The 12,180-nt window shown below is 39.9% G+C and overlaps 1 protein-coding gene across 3 annotated transcripts in view; it reads left to right on the top strand.

Moving 5' to 3' along the window:
* The window catches only part of ADAMTS19 (ADAM metallopeptidase with thrombospondin type 1 motif 19), a 157,964-nt gene that overhangs the window by 103,261 nt on the left and 42,523 nt on the right, over window positions 1-12,180 (top strand). For all 3 annotated transcript variants that reach the window (XM_042453892.1, XM_042453891.1, XM_042453893.1), the window contains 2 exons: window positions 1,256-1,376; window positions 9,008-9,088. In XM_042453892.1, coding sequence (XP_042309826.1) covers window positions 1,256-1,376; window positions 9,008-9,088 — 202 coding nt within the window. The remainder of the gene's footprint in view (window positions 1-1,255; window positions 1,377-9,007; window positions 9,089-12,180) is intronic.

Here is a 12,180-nt window from a genome sequence, read left to right as displayed (position 1 = left end):
TGCACTTTCATTTAAATTTTGCTTAAGACTGAACCACCATACCTTGTAACTGTAATGTTGTAATTAACCTTTTCCTTAAAAAAAAAAACTTTGGGTATCTGCTTCTAGGGATGCACTTTTTTCTGAATTTCATTCTCAAAGGAAGGAAGGAATTATGTTAACAATTCTCTTCACACTGTAAGGAAGGCTTTAAAACCTGAGCAATTTTTAGTGACTCTACATACATAATTTGGCATTTATTCTGCACAAAATATGCAAGTGTTTCTGTGCACAAATACTATTTTCTACATGGAAAATTTTGTTTCCTGCACAGCAAATTCTGTTTTCCACACAAAAAGCCATATATGAATTTTCTGCAGAATAAGTCCTGAATTACAGCACTTTCTGCACAAGTCCTGAACTGCAAAGATTCTTTAGATTTCACCTTGAGCGTAATTGCCGACACTCAAGATATACATTTTTGGAATATTTTAAAATATTCTTTCAGTCCCTCTGTGCAGTAGAGTTTATTGTTGTATTTATTGCTGTACTTACTCTTGAATAAATTTATCCTAGATAATATATGGCAGCACGCCACCTGAAGGGTTTAATTATAACATTGTGTTGTGTCATTCCACTCAATTTACTTGACAGGAAGAAAAGTGGTGCATCACTGGATTTCTCCAAGGGACAAGGATAAAGTGTGTGCTGCACCAGCTGTTTCTAGTATGTTAAATGGCATATCATATTAAAAACAAGTGGTGCAGACAGTCTCTTAAAAGTATTCCACTTAGTAGCATTTCTATTGTGAAATGTATGAAGAAATAGCTATGACAATGATTTTGAAATACTTGGGGCCTGCCAGTGAAATCATGTCTATATTGAAATGCTAAACTACGGGTTTATAGATGTACTGGAGAAGAAGATAAGAAAATAGTAACTTTTCTTTCAGTAAAGAGAGAATTACAGTTATTATAGTTATAGGATTCCATAGTACTGAGTCATGTCAATCAAAGCAGTGTCAAACTGCATTAATTCTGTAATATGGCAGCAACCCAGGCCACTGTTCCCTTGGGTATGAAATAAAATAAAATAATACTCTACTAAAATTAGGAGAGATAACTACTATACATCCACAGTTCATTGTACTTTCTCATGAACAACACCTGGTGGTGATTTTCTCCGGAAGCCAAGTTACTGTAATGATAATCTCTGTTTCATTGCAAGTTGGATAGCAGAGCTTTCAGAAGAATGTGATGTTTCCTTTTTACCTTAGAAGTTTGGATGTGATGGCATATTGGGGTCTTTGGCATGGGAAGATCACTGCGGTGTCTGCAATGGAGATGGGAAATCATGTAGAGTTGTTAAAGGAGATTTTAATCATACACGAGGAGCAGGTAAACCACCTTTTAATTGAATAAGTCTTTGCAAAGTCTGTTTGTGATTTGAATATTTTTGCTGCAGTTAAATTGTTTAACAATCTTCTGTTTCTTATGTTGATTAAATTATAGCATAACATTCATAACATTTAATGATTATAGGGAAAATCACTGTACTTTTACCCATTTTCAAAGTTCTTAGGGCTGAGATCTGGGTAATTAAGAACAGATGAGAGTAAGTATGTAGTAAACCTCAGTGTATACTTTTTGATATATAATATCTGGGTTTATTTACTATACTTGAACATAAATATTTGTCTAGATTAGCAATTTGCTAACATTAGGATCTCAGTGAAAGGTAAGAAAGAAAATCCTATATCCAAAAAGAAATTATTAAACATATATTGATAAATACTTGCATTTAGCATGAATTTGACATTTAAATAATCTAGCTGAGTTGAACAGTTGTAGAAATTCTGATACCTGTCAGTTAATAGAAGTGAAAACTTTTTTAAAAACACACTAAAAAGAAGTCTAAACATATACAGACTGTTCCAAAACATGTATCTTTGATCAATCAATAAATATTATATTTCATAGTCAAATATCATTTTATATAACAGTTCAGTATTTTCTGGGACACTCATTTTGCTTCTCTGTTGGCAGGGAGGCACTACCACAGTGGTAACTGTCCTGTATGCCTGTAGAAAGCTCTGCAGGCATAGAGGTAATGGTGGAAGTGTTTCATCTGGTTCTAAGGTTGAAATGGGCAATATGGGATCTTTGGTCTACAGAATCAAAAGGCTTCCTTGTTTCCCCAAGATGCTTATGGATTGGGCCTATAAACTACAACAGGTGGATTTGATATTTTCTGCTACATCCATGGAATGATTTTTTAAAAATAAATGAATGAATACAATGGGCTCTTGGTATCCACTGAGGTTTGGTTCCAAGGCCTCCTGTGGATACCAGAATCAATGGATGCTCAGGTCCCATTTTTGAGGGAATATTTTCAGTATTGAATCTGTGGATGCAGAGGGCTGACTGTATTGTTGGGGAGAGGAAACACTGAAGGAAATGTTAGGCCCTTTAGGCTCTCAAACTTAGGCCTGGGCTCTTCAGGAAAGGTCTTTCTTTCACTATTACCAGCTTCACAAGCACAGCTAGAGGAGCCACATGAAGGGGCCTTCTCTACAGCTGCCCTGATGCTCTGGAACTCCCATCGTTGGGAGGTTAAAATGATTCCCTCCTTCACCAGCAAATACTTTTTCATTCTTACAAAGATTTTAAAATAAAGTTTTTATAGGAGAAGCTTTTAAGTGCGTGTTGTTTTGTTTTAATTGTACTGCTTTTTCATTTCATTTAATACTGCAGTTTAATTTTATGTTTTTAGTTTTGTATTAGTTTTTATAGGGGCTGGACAGATGGGCGGAAAGGGGCAGTGATATGCCTCACACAAATAGTTTTGTGCCTGCAGAGAAATAGCTAAAGGCTGAAGCACAAGCTCAGAAGGAGTGGCCAGAGCCCTTTCCCGCAGCGATTCGGCCAGGACCACAGCAACTGTGTGGCCCACTTCCAAAGCAGACTGCCACTGCAGTCCCAAACCAGCTGTTGGCAAGAGCGAATCATATCCACTCCATTTTGGGCTGGCTTTTTCCGCTACTTAGCATGGCCTCAAAGCAGCTTTTGGCCACTTTAAGTGTGTGCGTCATGTACAGCAAACTGCACCAGAAGAGCCTGTCGTGCACCCTGGAAGAACTAATGGGCTGTGCGCCACGGCACTGTCATGCACCACAGGCACAAGCCTCATTACTTCCAATGGGGCTCCAGCACACGTGGATTTCCCCTTACATGGAGGGATCTGGAATGGATCCCTGCATAAGGGGAGGGCACACTGTAAATGTCACGTGCCCAAAGCAGCTGGAAGCCACCTTATTTGGCCCATGCTTTTCATGCCAAAGTTCTAGAGCCAAGTAACGACAACATCAATTGATTATTTCTCACTACAGTCCGCCCTTGCTTTATGCGGGGGAGCCGTTCCAGACATCACCGTGTAAAGCAAATACCGTGCATGCTCAAGCCCCATTTAAATGAATGGGACTCGTGTATACAGCAGCGTGGCGGCCCAGCAGCGCACATATGCCATGGGCATGCACCCCATTAGTCACAATGGGATGCACCGCCCCTCGCACCCTGTGCGCTCCCGCACGGCTTTCAGTGTGTGCTGAAAAGCGCATACAGTGTGCCCACGTATGATGAGGGCGCACTGTACTCAGTATCAGCCTTGCTATTTTTATTCCTTTTGTTTTATTTTTATTCTGTCTTTGTTCTTTTCCTTCTTTCTTCTCAACCATGGCCATTAAAAAGTTATTTTTTTTTACTTCAGGGCTTCAGCCTGTTACCACCACCATGCCCTCAACCTCTCTTCTTAGTCTTTGTACTACTTCTGGCTGGAAAGTATCCCTTTCTCATCATCATTCTTTATGTTTGTACTGTCTTAGTGAGTCTCACATTCTGCAGCAGTACAGTATTTGCCATGGATTTAGTTCTTAAGCCCTCCAAAATAGGGCTTTCCAGTCTAAATTGCATTGTTAGGAGCAGTCTGTACGAGCAGCAGGTCAGGCAGCATTGAATAAGGCTCTTTATTCAGTGTCTTCAAACATCAGCAAGAGTCCTTAGTCCAAGAACATGAAGCACCCTTTGTCCACAAAGTCTTCAACTGATTTTTCAATGCATCAGTGCAGTCTTCCTCAGTGCCATCTTTGATGCCTTTGGTACCAACATCCTTGGTATGGCTTCAGACACACCTTCAGGCTACTTCCATTCTAGTAGCAGGGGATAGGACACCACCTTCTCCTTTTAAGTCCAGGTAGCATGCTAGATCCCATTCACCTTGATCATTCTTCTTGTAGAGGCTGGCCAAAAGAAGGAAAGAATATTAAGGACAAGCATAAGTCTAAAGCAAAAGACTTACTTCTGCCCATGTCTTCAATCCAAAAAGAATTCTCAGTTCACAGAGCATCATTAATCCAAGTGCTCTCACTCCCAAGAAAGCCATTCATCCAACATTACCCACTCCAAAGAGTATTCTTGGTCCAATCCTACACAACCCGAGGAGCACCTTATGTCCGAGGAGCACCTTATGTCCAAGGAGCATCTGATGTGCCTCTTCCTGACCATCTCATGACCAACCTTCTTAGTCTGATTATCATCATGTCTCATCCTGTAATTCACTTTGCCTCAAGTCTTACCTCTGATATTGCTGATGGTTTTTGTAGTGGTGACAATCAGTATTGACAACTGTACTGTGCCAGCCTTTGAGATACCATGAGCTGCTAGTACAGTTCAACTTCTAATACTGACACTTCTTCAACTTTCACTCTCCTTATCCACAGATTTCTTTATCCACAGATTCCAGCTTGAAAATATTCCCCCCAAAACTATAAATTCCAAATAGCAAACCTTGATTTTCCATTTTATACAAGTGACACCATTTTGCTATGCCATTGTCTTTAATGGGACTTGAGCATCCATGAATTTTGGTATCCATGGGGATCCTGGAGCCAAATCCCAGCAGATACCAAGGGCCCACTGTACTTCATGGTGTGTGGGCAACATATCAAATGCAGAAGAAATTCACTCACTCTGTCCCCCCTCAATAGTAGTTGAAGCTTCCCAAATGAAGAGTTTGAGGAGTACCTGTTCCACCTGCTGATTGAGAGGGCATATGCCTAGATGTGTTTGGCCATCAGTTCTTTTTTTTTTATGCCTTGGCTGTGAGAGTTGCAAATATGGAGGCCTGCATGACCAGTACCAGCAATTTCTATTGGGAAATACTCTTTCATTCATTCCTTACTTTCTTGAAGGCCAGACACATTGCTATGCTTTTTCAACAGGAGGTGCACAGCCTAGCTGCAAAGCTAATTCAGTCAGCTCACCATGTAGCTGATTGTGCTGAGAAGGTTATCTAGAGAGCCGTGGCCTTTCACAGATATGCCTGACTTCATTCTGCTGAAGTCACAAGAAGTCATATAGAGGATTTACTGGTCAGGGATTGTTCCACTCCAAAACTGATGAAGCCATGGAGCATCTGTTTAAGGCTCATACAACTGCAAGGAATATGGGCTTTAGAGTTCAATACACCTGCAACTTTCACATTCCTGCCATTTCTGTTATAAGCAATCATCATAATTGTCCTTCCAACAGTCTAAGTCTGCATTTTATTCCTCCATTACCTCTTCTCAACCTTTGGCTTCTCAGCAGAGGCACCCATTTAAGCAGTCTAAATATTACCAGTTTTCCTCATCAAAATAATCATCTGGTGCTTCTAAGTCTCAGCTTTGATTTCATTTCCTGGACTCTGTCAAAACCACTTTTTGCCTTGTATGATCTTCTACCATATCAGGCACCCAAGGTTTACTGCCATTACAATATCTGGCAGTGGATACCAAGAGCCCATTGTATTCTGCCTTCTTTTCTGTGTTCAACCAATAGCATCCTTTCACCATTCTCAAAGATTATTTATTTGTCACTCTGTAACTAAAAAGGGCAGCCATGTTTCCACTCAAAGTCTTTCTAAGTGGGTATTAGCCTTTACATAAAATAATGCAAGGAAATATTTCTTTGTTATAATACCTGAAATGCAAACCACTACATTTGTGTTTCCCAGTGTACATCCTATATTAAACAAGCTAACTGTGATCTAGCAAACTCATTTACCAGTACAGAAAGGACTGCATATATTTGAATATCCAGTCTTTTTTGGTCTGTTTTAGCACAGTAGCCAATGTGCTTATAATGCCACCACCAAATTTCAGAAATAGCTTGTTGAGCAGTTCCCTGTACATATTACTCAGTGGAATTAACTCAAAAGGTCTATAAAAATATTTTGGCTATTATATATACTTAGTTACACAGATACAAATCCCATTCATTTCTTTAGGAATTAAGCATGCATTACTCTATGAACATTTGCAACACAGTGCTTATCTAAAGTCCTAATGATAAAGCACTATTTTTTTTTTTACTGAATCTGTGTCACTGCTGTGGTTTCTGCTTAAAGAAATGTTTGAAGGCATGTCTTACTCTGTTATGTTCATTTATCTGTAGACCACTGTATATAAAATGCATGCCTATGTATTTGTTTATTTTGGATATGGCTGCTCAGAATTTGCCAAGTCATTTCTGATGAGTCAGGAAGGAAACCTCAGCGTCCCATTTCCTTGCCCCCTGCCCACTCTTGAGAAAAGTAAACATAAGAAGTTTATCTCTAAAATCTTTTGTTGATGTTGGAATGTTAGCCTGATCCATTCTCAGTATCAAATGCACGTGGGTATTATGTTCTCTCATTGACACATTGGATGTGTGTGGCCTCCTCTTGGAGAGAATCAAAATATATGTATAAGCTTAAGTAAACCGTGTGAAATTTATGAATGAGATCAGTGAGAACACAATTTATGCATCCCTTGGATGTCACTTATTTAAATTTGCAGAATTACATTATTTAAATGTGCAGAATACTTTACTTGTTTGGTTAGAATAAAGTATGTAATATTTAGCATAGGAAAAAAATCCCTTGTTACTCAAATTAGATACCATAAGCCTCTTAAACTATAATGTGGCAAAAATAATGTTTAGTTGAAATCAGAAGCACATTATAAGTAAATGATCAGTGTTCAACAATTTTGTTGGAACACACACAGAAGAGATCTAAAATGTTCTTCGTTTTTACTTAATGGCTTGTGTTTGATATCTACAGTGGATGGGGCGGCAGTGAGGGGTGGAATCCAGGAAGAACAACTGTTTTAGACAAAATAGCATTTAAAACTCTTGGAGCTGCCCACTGATTCAGGCTAGGCTTATTAGTCAACCACCACTCCATATGGTGACTACTCCAGTCTTGGTGACTGAGCACAGATCTTTGTAATACTAACAGTTTTCACTCATATCAAGAGTTTGGCTTATTCTCAGGCATAGACCACAGAGAAATATATATTCCAGTCCACCTTATATTGGCTGTCAGGATGTGTAGCTAGACAGTAGGGTATTCTCAGCTGGTAGCATAGCTGGCACAGGCTGCAGCCCAAGCAGCTGCCCAGATGTAATATTTCAGCAATTCTCCTCTCCTTTCTCTCAAGCACTGGCAAAAAGAGATCCCTGTCTAAGTATGGGAAAGAAAGTGCATGGAAATCCTTTGGGGAAATGAATAACTTAATTGGTGAGACCCAAAACCCTTTCATATTACATAGTTATACCATTATGATTCCACTTTGACTGCCATGGCAACATCCTATGGAATCCTGGGATTTGCAGTATAGGGAAGGCTAATGAGAATCCTCAGCCAGAGAGCTTAAGTGCCTCCCCACACTAAAAACTCCAGTATTCATTAGGATGTTGCCTTGACATTTAAAATATAGTGCTATAATTATATAGTATGACTAGGTCCCCTGTTTGGACATTGGTCAAAGTGTTGGATGGAGACTTCAAAGTTTTTATGTTCCAGTACCCATTGAGCCATGTTAGACAAGTCTCGGCCTGACCTGTTTTGTGAAGTTAGTATGTGAATAGAAGGAGAAGAAAGAGAACCATGTACTCTTCCTTGAACCCATTGAAGAAAAGGTAGACTATTAATGTAACAAAGAAACATAATTAAACTAGATAAAGAAGAATGGCAGTACAGATTCATTTTTAAAATCAATAAAAATTAATATTTCCCTTCCTTTTATTCTCCACAAAGGCCCGTTACAGACCGCCCAAAAGGGGCGGTCTTGGGCTGCTGCCGGTTGCAGTGTGGGGAAGCCGCTGCAGCCAAACCACGTGACTCCCTCGCGCTGTAAAAAAGGAGCGTGAAAATCGCGCTCCTTCCGGCAACCCGGAAGAGACGTTGCAAATGCCAAAGTGTGCACTCGCGACATCTCTTCCGGGTTTGGACGTCCGGACGCACAGCGTCCGTTACGTCAAGATGGCCACGCCCATCTGTATAGGGCGCTGCCAACTTGACGTAAGGAATACGCGCGAGGGGCAAGGCGCATCCGGAAGTGCCGCCCCTCGCGCGTATTCACGCGCCACGACGGCACCGCTTAGGCCTGTCTATAACGCGCCAAAGTTAGCTCTTGGAACAGCTAACTGAAGCTGTGACTTTCAGTTAGATACTATTGGGTGGTTCCAGTTTGTTTGTTTTTTATTAAAATATTCATATTTGAAAATCTTAGGGGAGCTTATAATAAAATCAATTTAAAACAATATACAACAACAATAGTTTTAAAAGATTAAAAATATAATAAACCATTCATCAGTTACAAAACAGATAATTTAAAATCAAGTTAAAACAATTTAAAATAGTTGAAACTGTAGCACATTTGCAGCCTGGATAAAATCAGTGAGGCCTGAAGGCCTTAATAAAAAGCCACCTTGACTTGGCTCTGAAATGATACCAAGATTGGCACCAATCAGGTGCCCAAGGGGAGAACATTGTACAACTATGTACCAGAAGGACAATCCAAAGATGGTTAGGCACTAAGGGTCAAGCATTTCAGGACTTCATTAAATCTACTTGTTAATGAAACAGTACATGAATCTTGTAATTCCATTTTAAAAATGTCCTGTGTTTATTGGTCATGTATTTCTATAATATTTCTTCTTATAATTAGGTTATGTAGAAGCTTTGGTGATACCTGCAGGAGCAAGAAGAATCAAAGTTGTGGAAGAAAAGCCAGCTCACAGCTACTTAGGTAAGTTGTATTCTTGCTATAATTTTAATATGCTGTTGACAAAATAAATAACTAGATGGACAGAGGGATAGTCAATAAGGCTTTATTTTATTCTCAGTAGATCAAAAGCAGATTCTGGAATAAACTGCAGTTCACTTATCATCTCAGTGTCACTCAACAGTCTCATGCAAACTGCTTTTACTTCTTGTTCAGCCCTGTACATATTGGTGTGAAGAATTTGTATACTCACACCATTGGTTTCCTTCTGGGAAGGGGCTGGTCACATAATTCTTTATTGCTCCACTCACCGTAGAACTGCACTGCTCAGTACAGCTGTACATCTAACATACACCATTATAACTAACAGGATGCCTGCCATGATCGTCACCCTAAAATAAGTAAATTTTAGAGGTTGGAGATGTGTGTGTGTGTGTGTGTGTGTGTGTTTGCAATACTTGAGTGGATTATATGTGACTTTTCCCTCACAATCTATACCCAAAGACACCCAAAGACATACTAACACCAGAGGATTTAACACTGATTTGTGATTATCTGTTCTATTTTGAGTCTTAAACATATAAACTGATGGGTTTTTGTGGGTTTTTCGGGCTATGTGGCCATGTTCTAGAAGATTTTCTTCCTGATGTTTTGCCTGCATCTGTTGCTGGCATCTTCAGAGAATGCTTTGCCTGGAAAAAGTTGGGTGTATGTATACTGTGTGAGCCTGGGAATGCAGGAGTGGTTTGCATGTGTATTGTTCTGTGCTGATGGCTGGCCTCAGGCTGGGAGGCTAATGCAAAAGAGGATTAGTGTCTGTTAATTGGTGATCATTATCTGCTGGGAAAGCCCCTGACTCTGAATAGTTTTTCCATTTGCATTTGCTGAGTCCTTATTTTGCTATTCCTCAGGACTGGTAGCCAAATTTTGTTCACTTTAAGGGTTTCTTCTTTCCGGCTGAAATTATCCAGATGTTTGTGGATTTCAATGGCTTCCCTGTGCATCCTGGTAGTGGTTGGCATGGTCCAGAACTTCAGTGTTTTCAAACAGTATTTTATGCCCAGGATGGTTTGTGGCATGTTCTGCTACTGCTGATTTTTCTGGCTGGCCCAGTCTGCAGTGTCCCTCGTGTCCCTTGATTCTTGTTTGCACACTGCGTTTGGTGGTCCCTATGTAGACTTGTCCGCAGCTGTATGGTATGCGGTAAACCCCTGTGGTTGTGAGAGGGTCTCTCTGGTCCTTGGCTGAGTGAAGCATTTGCTGGATTTTCTTCGTCGGTTTGTAAACCATTTGAAGGTTGTGCTTCCTCACCACTTTGCCTATTCTGTCTGTGACTCCTTTGATGTATGGTAAAAATACCTTCCCTTTGGGTGGCTGCTTGTCTTCACTCCTCTGGCTTTTCCTGGGCTGTCTGATGTCTGAGCTGGAATAACCATTGGTCCAGATGCTTCAGTTCATCTTCCAAGAAGTGGGGTCGCAGATGCGTTTTGCTCGGTCTACCAGTGTTTTGATTGTGCTTCTTTTTTGTCCTGGGTGATGGTTGGAGTTCTTGTGCAGGTATCAGTCTGAATGTGTGAGTTTTCTGTATACTGTGGGACCCAAATGTTGGTTTGGTTTGTGGATGACTAGGACATCCAAAAATGGCTTTTCTTTTTCCTTAGTGAATTGGATGTTGGAGTGGATGTTGTTCAGATGCTTCAGGAACACAGCCAGGTCTTTTTTCTTTCTTTTTTTTCTCCAAGGCTCCAAATGGTGAAAGTGTCATCCACATATTGGAACCAAGTTGTGGGATTTTTCGGTGCTGTTTGGTGCCACATAGCCCGAAAAACCCACAAAAAACCATGGATGCTGGCCATGAAAGCCTTCGACTTCTCATATAAACTGAATTTTTCAAAATATGGTATGGGACCCAAACTTAGAATGCATCAATTGAAATTAGTGTTAATTCAATAACAACTTCAGTTCCATTGATTTCAGTGTGGTCTTCTTTAAGCATGGCTAAGTCTGGATCCAGCACATGATTTCTGTTCTATTGCTTTGCATGCTTCTAAGGGGAATAAGTGAGATCTGCCTAGTTAGTCCTTCACTTTATGTCAATCCATTTAAATTCTGATGTCTGACAGGAAGGAATTAATGGACATTCTTCTGTTAAAATTCACCTTTTGCTGAGTAATTTAAGGACAATAAGTACCTTTATTACTTTGGACCGGAATACAAGCAAATACATTATTCCATTTCCTCGCGAACCTCATACAAAAATACCTGGAGGAAAGTCCCATAATCCATCAGGCTAGTCACTCTCAAAATCTAGAATAGGGCATAAGCAAAACTGTTTAGTTGATTTGGCCAAATAACAAAGTAGAATTATGTTTATTTGAATAACTTTCTGTGAGTTTCAGAATGAAATGGAATGGCGTAGTTCATTTCAGCCATAGGCCAACATTTCATACTGATCCAGATATCCAGGTGTCAAAAATAAGTGGGAGAAGCCCAGTCATTGTGTTCAGCCTGATAATACAGGAACATAAGAGTATTGTGTGCACAGAGGCAGAGGAGGAGAGCAGGGCATTGTAGGAAAGTTCCCACTTGACGCCCATATCACCAAATTCCTGGAGAGAGGGAGAGCAGGAGATTTCACTAGTTGGACTGCTGGTAATAAATAAACCATGATGTCATCACCACTCCTTCTCCAGTTTGTACCCTCACGTCATGTACATAGTAGTTTCATTATCATTATCTGTCTTAGTTACACTTTAACATATTTAGTTGACTGATGCTAGGGTAACAGATCTAGGGTAACAGTGCCATAGCAAATTCAGTAGAAAAAGAATGACTGAGATTAAGCAGTCAGAAGCAGTTTTTAAAATACTTTTTTAAAAAATCACATTTTACAGCTGCCCAGCCCCAAAATCCCTGGACTTATCTGTTGAGGGCTGGGTAATGCCCATTTAAGAAACAACGGTGTCTGTAAATATTATGTGAATGTGTGAATTTTTTTAAAAATTACATCAATATTTCATTTCTCAATGCAAGTCAGTGAAAGAGGATTGGTGAACTGGATTCCCAAATCTCAGTTTGAATTTGGGTTCTGGATCAATGTGGACTAAGGGCCGGCA

This window comes from Sceloporus undulatus, chromosome 2, assembly GCF_019175285.1.
Source record: "Sceloporus undulatus isolate JIND9_A2432 ecotype Alabama chromosome 2, SceUnd_v1.1, whole genome shotgun sequence".
Classification (NCBI taxonomy): Eukaryota; Metazoa; Chordata; class Lepidosauria; order Squamata; family Phrynosomatidae; genus Sceloporus; species Sceloporus undulatus.
This window is presented reverse-complemented; position numbering and strand designations above follow the sequence as displayed.